This window comes from Cannabis sativa, chromosome 1, assembly GCF_029168945.1.
Source record: "Cannabis sativa cultivar Pink pepper isolate KNU-18-1 chromosome 1, ASM2916894v1, whole genome shotgun sequence".
In the NCBI taxonomy this organism is placed as follows: Eukaryota; Viridiplantae; Streptophyta; class Magnoliopsida; order Rosales; family Cannabaceae; genus Cannabis; species Cannabis sativa.
Window position 1 is genome coordinate 50,348,385 of NC_083601.1, and position 17,169 is coordinate 50,365,553.

Sequence of the window (17,169 nt, forward strand, 5' to 3'; positions counted from 1 at the left end):
CAGGTACCCTTTTGTGAAATTTCAAAAACTTGAACTTTTTCGGCAACAACTACTGTGCTTGAAGCCTGGAATGGAAATAACTGATTCAATAAATGTCTTCATTAATATTTATCTGTTCTAAGCATTATTAGAAGAAAAAAAATACTACGAAGAGATTATGCTTAGTGGCATGTTGATTTGTGCAGGTTATTAGTTGCTACGCACACTTATTGACGCTGAAAGAACGTGAAGCAGCCCCAGATGGAGTACCGAAATATTGGTTTATGCCTTGTCGGGTCTCTGTAAGTCTCATTAGTATTAATATGAGCACGTGTATTTATATTTTCTATTCAAACTGTGTGATTTGTTTTATAAACTTTATTTTATTTATTAGATAAATATTTTTCAAGTTTAACTGTCACATCTACATAGTTCCTTACTCTTTATCCCTTGAATAATATAATAGTAATGATAATAGAGCCAAAACCTTTTCTCCCAAGCTGGGGATCCAACACAACTAATCACTGTATATGCTTAACTTTTGCATCTTATTACATGGTTTTAATTCAACCAAAAATTAAAGAAAAGGGTTCCTCTCAAATAGAAATAAATAATCCAACATATTTTCTTAAACAGAATAATAAACCAATACAGATCTACAACAATAAGAATTATTTAATCTATAGAATCAAATGAATAATTAATTATTACATGTTTTCTCTGTTGATGGTTGTAGTTTTATTCCCAAATATTGGATTGGTTTCAGCTATTGATGCATGGAAAGAAGTTCAAACTTTCTAGAAATTAAATCCCATAATTTTTACCCTAGTTCCAAGTTTTAATAGAACTCTAGTATGAAACTAAGCTAAGGGGGTTTTGTGTTGTTGATCATTTATGTTTATACAATTCTACATTAGTTTTTATTTATACCTTTTACTTATTTATGTCTAAAACACTTAAGGAATGCTTTTTTCCTGCATTTGTTTTATATACCAAAGTGTTTTATTATTTTTTTACCAAAATATGTTATCTTTTGATATAGAATAAAACAAAAGAAATCTGCTTCTTCTCGGAGTTTTTCACTACTCTGCATTCTAAGCTCTTGAATATTCCATTACTTGATATCTGCATAACAATAATGGTTATGATTTTTGTTTAAATAGCATGAAAATCTTGGGTTGTCATGCTCTGTTAGCACTTGGGCAAGACAACAAAATTGGAGGGATCTATTTTACGGCAAGTTGGCAAAAACTGAACATGTAATGACCCTTTAGTTTTTTTTAATCATTTAGTTAATTATAATGATGTTATGGTAATAATAAATTTCTGTCCCTTTCATATGCAGATGTGTGTCCCGGTCATATGCAAAACTAAAACTCCCCACTGGTTCATGTGTGACATAGACATGTTGGCGAGTAAGGCATTCATTTGGGACAGCCTGAAAACACCACGCGGGAAGGATCTGAAAGATTTCCGTGTACGAGCTGCTTCTGAAATGGTACTTACTTTCGATTGTTTCATTTCACATTCTAGGTTCCAAGTTTTTTTTAGATGAAAACTAGAATCCAAGTTGAATAACGAAATTATTAAGTAATTTAAAGATCTTCATCTCTTATACCTTGCAGTTAAGAACACTTGATGATCTTCTCCAAGTGGATATGGCTCTGGAATTAGGAGAGAAATTTAACTTTGCATCACTTCCCCTAGATTACGCAAGACGAGTGCCGCAGCAAGATAATGGGGTAGATTGTGGAGTATATGTAATGAAATTCATGGAACATTTCTTCAATAGAGGCAATGTTGCTGAAATTGATGTTGAGGTATTTTTTCAAGTACAAGTGATTGAAATTAGACTTAAATTGAAAATTTCATATAGTGGATAAGCAATAATTAACTAATATTTGTTTTGTCTTCTAACTTTCAGCATGTAACCAGTCAAGACAGGTTTAATATCATGATGAATCTAATTCAGCATCCAAAAAATGAGTGTAGGGCTACTGTTTTGGCAGATGTTGCTGAGATGTATTCAGTTAACAATGTCTTAGATGTTCCCCCATCTACTCCTGTACATACTGACAAGGAATTGGTTATCAAGTCTCCTGAGAAATCCCCTGTTGATCCAAGGTTTAAAAGTAAGAAGTCGCGAGCGAAAAACATGGTGCCTTCGTCGTCAACTAAGTCCAGGAAGAGAATGTCCAGCGGCAGTAATCTGACTATGAGAGACTTGGTCGGAGACAATGAGTAGCATTTGAGTACTTTTTAATTGGAAGAATACTTGGTTATTTTGTCTGTAGATGTTTATTATGGAACTATTTGCATGAGATGTTTATGCCTTGATATGCCTTTTAGAATATGCATTGTTAAGCAATTATATAATTTGTATATGTAACTACCTTGTGGGTCTTGTATATGCAAGACATTAACCAAATGTAACCAAATATTGTGTTACAATATATGATATGCATGTTTAGTTATGATCTTAGATATTATCTTTATGAGTTAGAAATAATTTTTCTTATTGAAATAAATATTTATTGTGTGATTCTTACCTCAACTTAAGATGTTTATTATGGAACTATTTGCATTAGATGTTTATGCCTTGATATGCCTTTTAGAATATGCATTGTTAAGCAATTATATAATTTGTATATGTAACTACCTTATGGGTCTTGTATATGCAAGACTTTAACCAATTGTAACCAAATATTGTGTTACAATATATGATATGCATGTTTAGTTATGATCTTAAATATTATCTGTATAAGTTAGAAATAATTTTTCTTATTTAAATAAATATTTAGGGTTTAGTTCTTACCTCAACTTAAGATTTTTTACACAATACAACTTGCTATTTTGCAACTATACAAAAATTGTTTGCTTGTAATAATTTAATTTTATTCACATTTTCAAAAACTATATTATAAATATGCATAGTAAAAAATTTTATATTAATTAAAAAGAAAAAGTTTAACTCATTGTCCTTTCAACTCTTCATGATAAATATTACTAAAAAAGATAAAATAAACTTTTACAAGAAAACTAAAACCAACTTTGTTTAATATTTTGAAATAACAGCCATTAAGAAAAAAAGCCAACTAGATATAAAGAAATCACAACTAAATAACTATCAAATTTAAGTTCTTTTTTTTCTTCCCCTTCGAACATACTTCATCAAGTCGCATCTCCAAACGCTTTGTGTATTGGCTCACAGCTTCACGTTTGAGGGTGATAAACTTAACATCCAGTGCAGCAAGTTCTAGGGCTGAACATTTTGAGCGGGTTTGACCCGAACCCGAGCAACCCGCCCGAACCCGAACTAGTGAACCCGCAAAAAAAAAAATTTTAAAAAGTTTCGGGCGGGTTGGGTTCAACCCGGTACCCTTCGGGTGGGTTGGCGGGTTGAGATTTTAGGGGTACCGGGTTTCGGGTTGAACCCGCGAACCCGCCCGCCAACCCGGTTTATAAATATATTATATATATTTCTTTTATTACTCTTTTTATTTATATATATATATAATATGCACTTTAGATTTTTATGGACTATGGATATTGGATATGGATGTATTTTGAAATATTTTAGTTTTCACTTTTATCATGATTCATGAACATGAATATGAAGTTTGATTTGAATCTTTGATAAATAGGTTGTTTGTTTGTTGGTTGGATTGATTATGTATTTTTTTCTTCAATAATAGATACTATGAACAAATTGTTATATTATATATGCTTAATTTAATAAATAAAAAAATAAAAAAATAATTATTTGAATAAAAAATTAATTTTTTTTAAAGAGTTGACCGAGTTGACTGAGTTGACCGGGCCAACCCGCCAACCCGCCAAACCCGACCAACCGAAACCCGCCAACCCGTGACCCGCCAACCCGCCAACCCGCCAACCCATGCCCTATTCGGGTCCGGGTTCGGTTTCAATTTTTTGAACCCGAAACCCGTGAACCCGAAACCCGCCAACCCGAAACCCGGTAAACCCGCCCGATGTTCAGCCCTAGCAAGTTCCATGTCCCAAGCCTTCTCTTTTAGCAACCATTCTTCATTAATTTTGCAACATTTGGCTTCGGTATCCATAGCTCTTCTTTCCAGCTCAATGATTTTTTTCCTCAAAGTATCCATCTCTTCTTTAACTTCTCGGAGCTCACTTGATTTTCTCAACAGTTCTAAATCATTGTCAAAATACTTAACCTCAAGACCATTGAGATACTTTAGGGCATCTTCAGGAAGTCGGGAATGAACTTTGGGTGTATATACATCTCTAAGAATAATATCATCAATACTATTATTTTGTTTAAGCATGGGATTGAAAGTATCATTAGAGGATGAAGCTTCACTCACCATTTTTTTTTTTTTTTGTGTGTTGAAGGAGTTCTATTCAAGCTAGTGGATGAAGAAAAATGTGGCTTTCTTAAAGTAAAATACACCTATTTATATTAATCTCTTTCAAACTTTTTTACCATTAGATAAGACTATTATACATTAGTCATTGTCTTGGTATCAAAACCCAAAGTAAAGCAATTAACTCTTACATGCACGTCACTTTGCTTTTGTTGTGTTTAAAGTAAAACAAAATGATATATAGTACATAAAGTTGTAGGTTATATTTGCTAAAATTAGGATATAGTACCATTGATAAGACTACACACTAATTATTGTGTTGCTCAATGATAAACTTAACCAGGGTACACCAAATAGTAATAACTCATAGGCCCCCTAGCTCATAACTCATATATTATATCAGATTTGTAGTTTATTTCAGTTTTTTTTTTAAGTAATATTATATCAGATAATGTAATATTTGCTAAGATATAGACTATATTTGTCTAATAATATCTATATTACTTATTCATAATATATATTCACTCACTGACGTGAGTATATTAATTATGTATAAAAAGTATGTGATGCATGACCCAGTGTTTACTATGCATGACAAATTTTTAGTTTATTTTTTATTTATATTTTAATGTCATTCAAAGGCTATTCAATTCTTGCATGCATCACTTTGTTCTTATTGTGTTTAAAGTAAAACAAAAAATTATATAGTACATAAAGTTGTAGGTGTTGTGAAAATTATATACGCAAGTATACGCAGTCAAACAAGTAATAAAGTGATAAGTAAGATCGTCTCCACAGGGATTGCAAACAAAGTTTGATGTAAAATCAACTAATTACAACTTAAAATAAAAAGAAATAATATGTAAATGGTTGAGTAATGATTCAAAATTAAAATTGACAAGAATTAAACTTGCTAAAATTAAAACTACTGCTGCTAGAAAAATTGTTTGCAAGATAAAAAATATAATATGGCAAAAATGGCTTGAATAACTAATTCCTTCTAGTCAGGTTTTTTACAGTCAGTACAGCATTGGTTCAGCATTACTTTAGCATTCTGCACAGAGATAACAACAAATTCCTCTAGGCTTGTGAGAATTTTCCAACACTCACAACTTTAATCCTACCATTAAGCTCAATATATTCCTATATCAAACCAGCAAGCAGGACACCATTCAAGCATTCATTTGGTAAGTTATGCAAGGTAAATGAAATATTCCTATCCACTTACAAAGAAAAGCCTAAATCTAGGTTTTCACTTGCTTCATTCAAGTTGAACTACTAGATCTAGCCCTTCCAGTACAAGATCTAGCTTAGCAAATTGTTATTAATGGCCAAAAAACAACAATCAATTAAAATGAAACTCACTTGAATGAACAAAGGCAAACAAATACTAAAGTAAGCTTAAAATTTAATCATACCCAACTTAGAAGTTCATAGTCATTCAAGCCTCAAAAGCTTAGCTCATATTCAAATAAAAAGATAAAATCCAAGCTAAAAATACTTCATCCATGGCTGCTGCCCAAATTTACAATCTCAAGAAGTTTTGAATACTAAGTACAAACAACAATAACAAAGAGAAAAATAAAGAAGACTATCAAGAAAGGGTAAAAGAAAATTCAAACACTAGGCTTGGTCCCCTCTTCTTTCTTCTTTGTTGTACTTCCTGCTGCAATTAAAGCTCCTCCATAGAAAAAATGGCAGCTGCCCCGTACTGTACATACAAGATGATGAAGATGATGATGGTGTACTTCCCTTTCCTTCTCTTTTTGTTGTTGGGTTTTTAGGGTACCAACCTCCTCACCCAAAATAGAAGCCCAAACTTTTCCACTTTGGCCCACTAGGGTGAGACCCCTTTCTTCCATGTCAGCTAGCTGATGTAATTTGAGTGATTGGACCGAAGTTGCTGAGGTGGATAAGTGAAATTCGTGTTTCCACGTCACTGCCAGGATGCTGAATTCACTCAGCATTGCTTCAGCAATTAACCCAGTTCCAGCTTGTATTCATTTTCTTCCTTGCTTCTTTCTCTTTTACCTATAAATTTAATTCCTCCTTTTTCAACAAAATAAGCACCGTTAATTGGAAAACACACCCAACAATATCAATATTTACAAAACTTAAAGGTTAGATTACTAAATAGACAATAACACTAAAACTAATTAAAAATAAGCAAAATAAACACATTTTCATTACTCTCCTCACAATACTTTAGTTTAAAAGCATAAAAATTAACTCTATAACATAGAGTTATCACACCCCAAACTTAGAGTATTGCTCGTCCTCGAGTAATGAAAAACACAAAGAACTAAACAATAAGAACAGAAAATGACAGCGACACTAACACGCTTGCAGTAGAGAAAATCTTGCTCTTTCACACTTGGTCTAGGGACGAAATTTGCTCTCAGAATTAGATGAAATGGAAGTGTAATTGGCAGTAGTGAATATGCCTCGAACTTGTGTGTTTCAACAGAATTTTGCATACTATTTATGTCCTTAAAACTTATCAAGAGTAATTCGATCAAATAAGTGTGCAAATACTTCCCACCAACAACTTGAATTTCTATAACAACCACCTTTGATCCTCAAGTTTAAAGGTTTGCTTCCATAAGTTGAATTAGTGCAATCCTCTCCACTAATGTAGCTTAGCTTTACAACTTAGATCAAAAGGACTTGACTAGGCTTGAATGTTAGGCTTGGGTTATGGTATGGTATAGGATGTATTTAAGCTAGCTCAACACCTAACCACTTCACTTGTCAAAAACCGAGTCTCTTCCTTAAAAAATTTTTTTCTCTTGACCCTCTTCCCTAATTCAATACTCACAAGTACTTGATATTAAAATTGACTTCTCTTGCTATGTTTATTCTCTCCCTTTTTTTTTTTGAACTAAAATGGGTGGAACACCCCAAACTTAGTTGCAAGCATATGTATTTTTTTGTTTTGTTTTTTTTTTTCATTGCTGATTTTTTTTTTCATATATTAGAAAGACATTTATTACTATATTATACTTATATAATAAATAGCAAGAGAAGGTTAATTGAAAGTTCATACTCATATACTTTGTGAGCTAATTCCCCCACCCCAAACTTACAACCCAACATTGTCCCCAATGTGGCTAAAAGTATAACCTTGAATTAGCTCGCCACAAGTTACACTCACCGCACTCACCCCAAACTTAATGTGAAACTTGGCTCTTGACAAGTGAGTAATTAAGTTAGGACATATGTGGAAATGCAAATTAAGATTGGCGTTAGATGTAGGATTGGGTTGCACAACAATAATAGGCTAAATGGCTCAAACTTGGGTGACTAGGGAAAAATTGAATTCATAGGGAAGGTTAGAAAGGCTCAAACGTCCAAAGATGGCCTAAATCATTTCTAAGTTATAAAGCTCGCTAGGATTTCGCCTCAAGGATTACACTAGCTAATTCTAGATGCTTAAACTCTCTCAAAGCGTTGGCTATTCTAAAAACTCAAAGTATGGTGGGATAACACAAGCACACAATTGTTGAAAGCATTCCTCATAGGCTAGCATGTAGACAAAAATAACACTTAAAATTAGCATTTTCAACACACAAACCAAGGCACTCCACAAATGGAGGAAAATGGATATGTTTCATCATCGAGCGCTACCCTAAACCAAGCTGAAAACACAAGCAGTATTTTTCTCATTTGCAAGCTAAAACATAACATCACAAACATGACAAAACAACATGATTAATACACATCTAATCCACATAATATTTATTACTCACACAACTAAAGACGACAATAAAAGTAAACTAAGTAAACAATCAAACACAACCAGCAATAACAATTTAACTAAGGAGAAAAAGAAAACTCCCTCAAGATTTGAACTCTTCCCCACTAGAGTCTCTGCTTCAAAATGCTGAAGCGATGCTGATCCAATGCTGTACTGGGACCTACTGCTTCAACATACAAATTTGCTCACACCATATTGCAAGAAATTTCCTTTTTTCTGTCATTCCTTGCTTTGCACCAGCAATAAAGATCACCACACTACAGCGAAATCATTAGTAAATGTAGGAAATTAAAAGTTATATATATATGTAATTATATAAGTATGTATATACTAATTTTTTTTTCCTTTTTCTTCTTTTCCTCTTTTTTTTTTCTTTTTCTTTTTTTCTTTTTTTTGTCTTTCTTTTTTTTTCAAGGGGTGGCACACCCCAAACTTATTACATAGCATATATATAACTAAATATAATCCTGTTCCTCCGCTCTTGGGTTGCCCAAATGTGATTCACTAAAGCCATGACAACCCGAGACCCTTCTTCCTCAAGCCTCTTCCAATGTGATGGAGGTCTTTGCTCGATCAACCTCACCGCTCCCAAACTTCACTCCTTGGCCTTTCACCAAAAATTTTCTTCTTGAAAGTGCATCACGTAGTTCTACCACCCCATCGGGGTACACTCTCACCACCAAGAAAGATCCATCACACCTTGAATCTAGTCGTCCATGAGTAGCCTTCATTAAAGAGTTAGCAAAAATCACTTGTTGCCCAACTTCAAACATTTGAGACCAAAATTTTCTACTAAACTTCTTTTTCTTTCTCTTCTTTTTGGGTGGTTTTTTAGGGTCAAATGATGTTTTGTCTTTGCTTTCTTGCGGCTCGTGATCCTTAGAAATTTCTTTAAGGGGAATCTTCTTTCTCACCTTCTTACTATTTTTGAATTTGGACTCCTCAACCATGTTAGGATCCATATCTCCAATTGCTAAGCATTCTCCTATTGCATCCGGAGCACGCATAGGATGAAAGACCTTGAATGTGGCTTGCTCATCTTGAGCTCTCATGGTAAGCTCTCCCTTTTCAACATCTATCAAAGTTCTTCCCGTGGCAAGAAATGGCCTCCCTAAAATGATTGGAACTTCCCTATCTTCCTCATAGTCAAGAATAATGAAATCGGCCGGAAAAATGAACTTATCCACTTGTACCAACACATCTTCAATTTTCCCTTCCGGATGAGCCATGGAACGATCCGCTAATTGCAAAGTGACGGTGGTTGGCCTTGCTTCTCCAATTCCCAACTTCCTAAAAATAGACATAGGCATGAGATTAATACTAGCTCCCAAGTCACAAAGAGCTCTTCCAACATCTCGACCCCCTATAGAAATAGGAATTGTAAAGCTGCCCGGATCTTTCAATTTGGGTGGAATTTTACTTTTCAACATAGCACTACATCCCTCCGTCAAAGCGACCGTTTCAAACTCGCCAAGCCTCCTTTTCTTTGTCAAAATATCCTTCAAAAACTTCACATAAGTTGGCATTTGCTCCAAAGCTTCCACTAAAGGTATATTGATGTGGAGCTGCTTTAGAACATCAAGAAATCTCCGGAATTGACCATCGTCTTGTTGCTTCTTGAACCGTTGAGGAAATGGTAGCGGTGGCTTTTGCAAAGACTTTTCTGCAGTAGAATGCTGACTGGATGCTGTAACTACTGGGGGAATTTCAGCAGCTGAAGTTGCTGGTTTTTTCTTCATTTCCCCCTCTTTTTGGATTGAAGAGGGCTCTTTACTGCCTGCTGCAGCCACATTTGACTCAATTATTTTTCCACTTCTCAAGGTTACCGCTTTGCAATGTTCTTTGCAATCTCTTCTTGGGTTTTCGGTGTCACTAGGCAAAGTGCCTTGTGGTCTATTCTTCAAATCATTGGCCAATTGCCCCAATTGAACTTCAAGATTCCGAAGAGATGCTGCTTGGCTTTGAATTACAGCGTCATTCTTGGCCATATAATCTCTCATTAAGCTCTCCAAAGAACTAGTTTGAGAGCCTTGAGGTTGGTGAGGTTGTTGAGGTCTTGGTTGTTGAGAAAAACCCGGTGGAAATGATTGCTTTCCTTGTGCTTGTTGTGCTCCACTTGAACTTGCCCCTTGACCTCCCCATGAAAAGTTCGGATGATGCTTCCATGCCGGATTGTAGGAGTTTGAGTATGGATTGTTGTTGCGGTTGAAGTTTTGATTACCCACATAGCAAACCGAAGCTGGATTTGAAGGGCAATTTTCAAAAGTATGCCCATCACCACAATACACACAAGAGATTTCTGCCCTTTGAATGGCAGCGGCTGGTTGTACACTTCCTCCCATATTCATATTCTTCAAAATGTTGGTCATTGAGGCCATTTGAGCGGTTAGAGCGGTCAAAGCATCTACTTCAAGGACACCCGCTACTTTTCGACTTGTCGGAGCTCTATTAGTTGACCATTGATAGTTGTTGCTAGCTATCCTTTCCAAAATCTCAAAAGCTTCATTGTAAGACTTGGAAAGAATGGCTCCATTAGCCGAAGCGTCCAACACCATCCTAGAAGCCGCATTGAGACCATTGTAAAATGTCTCAAGTTGGATACAATGGGGAATACCATGGTGTGGGCACTTCCTCAACAACTCCTTGAACCTTTCCCATGCATCACTAGTAGTCTCATCTTCCAATTGTTGAAAGGACATGATCTCGCTTCGAAACTTTGCATTTCTTGTTGGAGGAAAGTACTTTCTCAAAAATTTTTCAGCCAAGTCATTCCAATTAGTCACCGAATCGGGAGGAAGAGTATTAAGCCATGCTCTAGCCCGATCCCTCAAAGAAAATGGGAACAACTTCAATCTTAAAGCCTCTTCACTTACTCCTTGTAGCTTGAAAGAATCACTCACCTCCAAAAATGAGCGAATATGGAGGTGAGGATCTTCCGTTGGCGACCCACCAAATTGACCAACCGTTTGGAGCATTTGAAACATCACGGGCTTGAGCTCAAAGTGAGGTGCTTGAATTTCGGGTCTCACAATACCCGGATTTAGCTCATTGAACATAGGGGCTGCATACTCTCTTATTGCTCGGGCTCTATCATCGGCCAAAGCAATAGGATTGGCTTCGTTATGAGCACCTCCAATTTCAAACCCATCGGCCATATTGCAACGTTTTCTAGCCTTTTGTTCCTTCCTCCTTTGTCTGAAAGTGCGTTCAATTTCGGGGTCAATAGGAGCAAGTTCAAGGTCTTCTTCTTGCTCGTTCATACACTAGTTTACACCTGAAAAATAAAAATTCAGCGCACCAAATAGGATTAAAACCTTAAACCAGAAAATAAATTGCAAAATAGTTGATAATACACAATTTTTAGTTTCAATCCCCGGCAACGGCGCCAAAAACTTGTTGTGAAAATTATATACGCAAGTATACGCAGTCAAACAAGTAATAAAGTGATAAGTAAGATCGTCTCCACAGGGATTGCAAACAAAGTTTGATGTAAAATCAACTAATTACAACTTAAAATAAAAAGAAATAATATGTAAATGGTTGAGTAATGATTCAAAATTAAAATTGACAAGAATTAAACTTGCTAAAATTAAAACTACTGCTGCTAGAAAAATTGTTTGCAAGATAAAAAATATAATATGGCAAAAATGGCTTGAATAACTAATTCCTTCTAGTCAGGTTTTTTACAGTCAGTACAGCATTGGTTCAGCATTACTTTAGCATTCTGCACAGAGATAACAACAAATTCCTCTAGGCTTGTGAGAATTTTCCAACACTCACAACTTTAATCCTACCATTAAGCTCAATATATTCCTATATCAAACCAGCAAGCAGGACACCATTCAAGCATTCATTTGGTAAGTTATGCAAGGTAAATGAAATATTCCTATCCACTTACAAAGAAAAGCCTAAATCTAGGTTTTCACTTGCTTCATTCAAGTTGAACTACTAGATCTAGCCCTTCCAGTACAAGATCTAGCTTAGCAAATTGTTATTAATGGCCAAAAAACAACAATCAATTAAAATGAAACTCACTTGAATGAACAAAGGCAAACAAATACTAAAGTAAGCTTAAAATTTAATCATACCCAACTTAGAATTTCATAGTCATTCAAGCCTCAAAAGCTTAGCTCATATTCAAATAAAAAGATAAAATCCAAGCTAAAAATACTTCATCCATGGCTGCTGCCCAAATTTACAATCTCAAGAAGTTTTGAATACTAAGTACAAACAACAATAACAAAGAGAAAAATAAAGAAGACTATCAAGAAAGGGTAAAAGAAAATTCAAACACTAGGCTTGGTCCCCTCTTCTTTCTTCTTTGTTGTACTTCCTGCTGCAATTAAAGCTCCTCCATAGAAAAAATGGCAGCTGCCCCGTACTGTACATACAAGATGATGAAGATGATGATGGTGTACTTCCCTTTCCTTCTCTTTTTGTTGTTGGGTTTTTAGGGTACCAACCTCCTCACCCAAAATAGAAGCCCAAACTTTTCCACTTTGGCCCACTAGGGTGAGACCCCTTTCTTCAATGTCAGCTAGCTGATGTAATTTGAGTGATTGGACCGAAGTTGCTGAGGTGGATAAGTGAAATTCGTGTTTCCACGTCACTGCCAGGATGCTGAATTCACTCAGCATTGCTTTAGCATTGCTTCAGCAATTAACCCAGTTCCAGCTTGTATTCATTTTCTTCCTTGCTTCTTTCTCTTTTACCTATAAATTTAATTCCTCCTTTTTCAACAAAATAAGCACCGTTAATTGGAAAACACACCCAACAATATCAATATTTACAAAACTTAAAGGTTAGATTACTAAATAGACAATAACACTAAAACTAATTAAAAATAAGCAAAATAAACACATTTTCATTACTCTCCTCACAATACTTTAGTTTAAAAGCATAAAAATTAACTCTATAACATAGAGTTATCAGTAGGTTATATTAACTAAAATGAGAATATATAGTACTCTTGATAAGACCACACACTAGTGATCCATTAGGTGAAACATACTAAACTAATATAATAATAATTATAATAAATATAATAATAATAAGGATAATAATAATAATAATTTATGACATTTTTTTTTTGTAACCAACAACATAACACATTAATATTATAATAAGAATCCATGATATTAATTATACATTACAACATATTAACTCAAACTACTGATTACATAAGTTTAATAAGAAAAACACTCATATCATGGATTAGTTATACATTTTCAATACAACAATAATTTTATTAGTTCAACACAAATTAGGAATAACACAAATTTCTTAAGTAACTTGATCTCTTTACTTTGGTCCTCAATTTTTCTTTCCAACCTCTGCAATACTACATTACTCCAACCAGAACATCTGGATCCACCCACTCGAAAAAATGACATACCTTACAAGAATCTCGATCCTAAAATAAAAAATTTAGAAAAACAAAAACATGATGATAACCCATAGCTTAAACTTGTCAAGAAAATCTATTTTATATATATATTTTTTTTAAAAAAATAAGTGTAAGGAAAACTTACATAGTTTCCACACCCCCAAAATCTTCTACCAGGGTTCTCTTCACTCCTTGAAGTTCGGCACACCGAATCTGTGCCACAATGGCACTTTGGACGAGTATTGATAGAAGTCACAAGAGAGGAAGACATAGTTAACTTAAAGAGTTTTTATATGCAAGTGCAATATAATAGTAAGTGGTATTCTAAGCATTCTCTATTTAGGGGTATTTATATAAGACATATCACTATACCAAATGTGTTTTAAAAATATATTATTATAAGTGTCCTTTTGACATTATGTGGTATATTATTTTATACAGTTAACTAGATGCTTTTTGATTTTTTTTATTATTATTTGTAAGGTTTTTTTCAAAGGCAAATAAATATTAAGAAATAATTGTTAATGTATATTAAAATAGATGACAACTCAAAATACATTAGACATAGAAATACGAAAATAATACATTCAAAACATGAATATGGTAGTAACTACTTAAATCAAACATTGTTCACACTACATAATTCAACATCACTAACACCTCATCATAGTAAATTAGAGTTGACTAGGGACCTGCTGTTTTTTCAGATCCACTGTCACCACCAATCATCATTTCAAGGTTTCTTTTGTATTGAGTACATGCTTCGTGCTTCATATGTGCCAAGGCCCTTTTTAGTCTATCAACATCATTCGCATCCCTGGAAGATATTTGTCGACGGATTTTTAAATCATGCTGTAGATCTGAGATTTTTGTTTTGTAATAAGAAACTTGTGATACCAAAAGCTTTTTCTGTTCATCGGCTAGCAATATTTTTTGCTCGGCATCCCATAGCCTCTTCTCAATGTGATTAAGATAGCGTAAAGGAGATGGAGGTAGTGACAAATGGTGCACGAATCCAGAATCGCTATTTTCATGAGAAGATTTATTAAGTGAACCCGTAGAGGGTATTGCTTCATGATTTTCCATTCGCAATAAGTATGCAAGTTATGGTGAACTAGTAGAGGGTATTGAAAAAATAAGGATTGAGTTAAAGTTAGGAGGTGAGATAAGTTTGGTAAATGGTAATCTTTGTTTATTGAGTAGTGAGATATATATATATATATATATATATATATATGGAGATGGATGATTATTATATACCTAACTCTTTTGTCTTTTTTTGTTTTGTCTTTATTTATTTATTTTTTTTTTCTTATTTGATTATTAATAAGGATGTAGTACCATTGATAAGACTACACACTTGTCATTGTGTTGCTCAATGACAAATGTTAGACTAAATATTAATATCTACGGGTGTACATCGATCAGTTTGGTCGGGATATAGTATATTTTTACCAACCCAATATAAATGTCGGGTTGCAAATATCTAATTGAAACCCGCCCAACGAAAAAAAAATAAAAAAGTGTAACCCGCCCAATGACTTTTTTCGGTTTGGTCGGGTTAACTCGTTTAAACCAATCTTAATTTTTTAATTTTTTATTGTTGTTAGTTTTGGGTTTTCAAATAAATAATTTTAAAAAATAAATGTATAGCATATGTCTTTCAAAGTTACTCGTTGCTTGCAAATCATCACTAGTAGTGAATCAATCATCATTGAAAGTCTGTTTCCATAATGACTGGGGGCGTTTTAGGAAGGCATGTACAATCCGTTATGCATTCCTCAATCATCCCGGCGTGACTACTAGTGGATTCACTATAGTTGACTAGAATCGATCTTGGTCAAAGTTACTCGTTGCTTGCAAATCATCACTAGTAGTGAATCAATCATCATTGAAAGTCTGTTTCCATAATGACTGGGGGCGTTTTAGGAAGGCATGTACAATCCGTTATGCATTCCTCAATCATCCCGGCGTGACTACTAGTGGATTCACTATAGTTGACTAGAACCGATCTTGGTCAAAGTTACTCGTTGCTTGCAAATCATCACTAGTAGTGAATAATTCATCATTGAAAGTATGTTTCCATAATGACTGGGGGCGTTTTAGGAAGTCATGTACAATCCGTTATGCATTCCTCAATCATCCCGGCGTGACTACTAGTGGATTCACTATAGTTGACTAGAACCGATCTTGGTCAAAGTTACTCGTTGCTTGCAAATCATCACTATTTGGTATCAATCGTCATTGAATCCGTTTCCATAATGACTAGGGGCGTTTTAGGAAGGCACATGCAATCCGTTATTAAACCCGGATCATCCCAGCAAGACTATTAGTGGATTCACTATAGTTAACTGGAAACGATCTTGGTCAAAGTTACTCGTTGCTTGCAAATCATCACTAGTAGTGAATCAATCATCATTGAACGTCCGTTTCAATAATGACTGCTAGCGTTTTAGGAAGGCATGTACGATCTGTTATGCATTCCTCGATCATCCCACCGTGACTACTAGTGGATTCACTATAGTTGACTAGAACCGATCTTGGTCAAAGTTACTCGTTGCTTGCAAATCATCACTATCAGGTATCAATCGTCATTGAAAGTCTGTTTCTATAATGACTGGGGGCGTTTTAGGAAGGCAAGTGCGATCCGTTATTAAACCCCGATCATCCCAGCAAGACTATTAGTGGATTCACTATAGTTAACTAGAAACGATCTTGGTCAAAGTTACTCGTTGCTTGCAAATCATCACTAGTAGTGAATCAATCGCCATTGAAAGTCTGTTTCCATAATGACTGGGGGCATTTTAGGAAGGCATGTACAATCCGTTATGCATTCCTCCATCATCCCAGCGTGACTACTAGTGGATTCACTATAGTTGACTAGAACCGATCTTGGTCAAAGTTACTCGTTGCTTGCAAATCATCACTATCAGGTATCAATCATCATTGAAAGTCCGTTTTCATAATGACTGCTGGCGTTTTAGGAAGGCATGTACGATCTGTTATGCATTCCCCGATCATCCCAGCGTGACTACTAGTGGATTCACTATAGTTGACTAGAACCGATCTTGGTCAAAGTTACTCGTTGCTTGCAAATCATCACTATCAGGTATCAATCATCATTGAAAGTGCGTTTCCATAATGACTGGGGGCATTTTAGGAAGGCATGTACAATCCGTTATGCATTCCTCGATCATCCCAGCGTGACTACTAGTGGGTTCACTATAGTTGACTAGAACCGATCTTGGTCAAAGTTACTCGTTGCTTGCAAATCATCACTATCAGGTATCAATCATCATTGAAAGTCCGTTTTCATAATGACTGGGGCCGTTTTAGGAAGGCATGTACAATCCGTTATGCATTCCTCAATCATCCCGGCGTGACTACTAGTGGATTCACTATAGTTGACTAGAACCGATCTTGGTCAAAGTTACTCGTTGCTTGCAAATCATCACTAGTAGTGAATCAATCATCATTGAAAGTCTGTTTCCATAATGACTGGGGGCGTTTTAGGAAGGCATGTACGATCCGTTATGCATTCCTCAATCATCCCAGCGTGACTACTAGTGGATTCACTATAGTTGACTAGAACCGATCTTGGTCAAAGTTACTCGTTGCTTGCAAATCATCACTATCAGGTATCAATCGTCATTGAAAGTCCATTTCCATAATGACAGGGGGCATTTTAGGAAGGCACGTGC

At 35.0% G+C, this 17,169-nt stretch overlaps 1 protein-coding gene, 1 long non-coding RNA gene and 1 other non-coding gene across 3 annotated transcripts; 2 read left to right on the forward strand and 1 right to left on the reverse strand.

Moving 5' to 3' along the window:
• Positions 1–191: 191 nt before the first annotated feature.
• LOC115703894 (uncharacterized) lies at positions 192–3,224 on the forward strand. The gene is made up of 5 exons (XM_061108483.1): positions 192–281; positions 1,143–1,238; positions 1,325–1,477; positions 1,605–1,799; positions 1,904–3,224. Exons 1-5 carry the CDS (start codon positions 264–266, stop codon positions 2,222–2,224), a joined length of 783 nt encoding a protein of 260 aa, XP_060964466.1. The 5' UTR covers positions 192–263; the 3' UTR covers positions 2,225–3,224.
• Positions 3,225–10,692: 7,468 nt separating this feature from the next.
• Positions 10,693–10,799, forward strand: LOC133033804 (small nucleolar RNA R71). The gene has a single exon (XR_009685867.1). It is a non-coding gene; the product is annotated as a small nucleolar RNA R71 (small nucleolar RNA).
• Positions 10,800–13,199: 2,400 nt separating this feature from the next.
• Positions 13,200–13,855, reverse strand: LOC133029308 (uncharacterized). Its single transcript, XR_009683453.1, has 2 exons — positions 13,614–13,855; positions 13,200–13,495 (listed from the first exon to the last, which is right to left on the reverse strand). It is a non-coding gene; the product is annotated as an uncharacterized LOC133029308 (long non-coding RNA).
• Between the last annotated feature and the right edge of the window lie 3,314 nt (positions 13,856–17,169).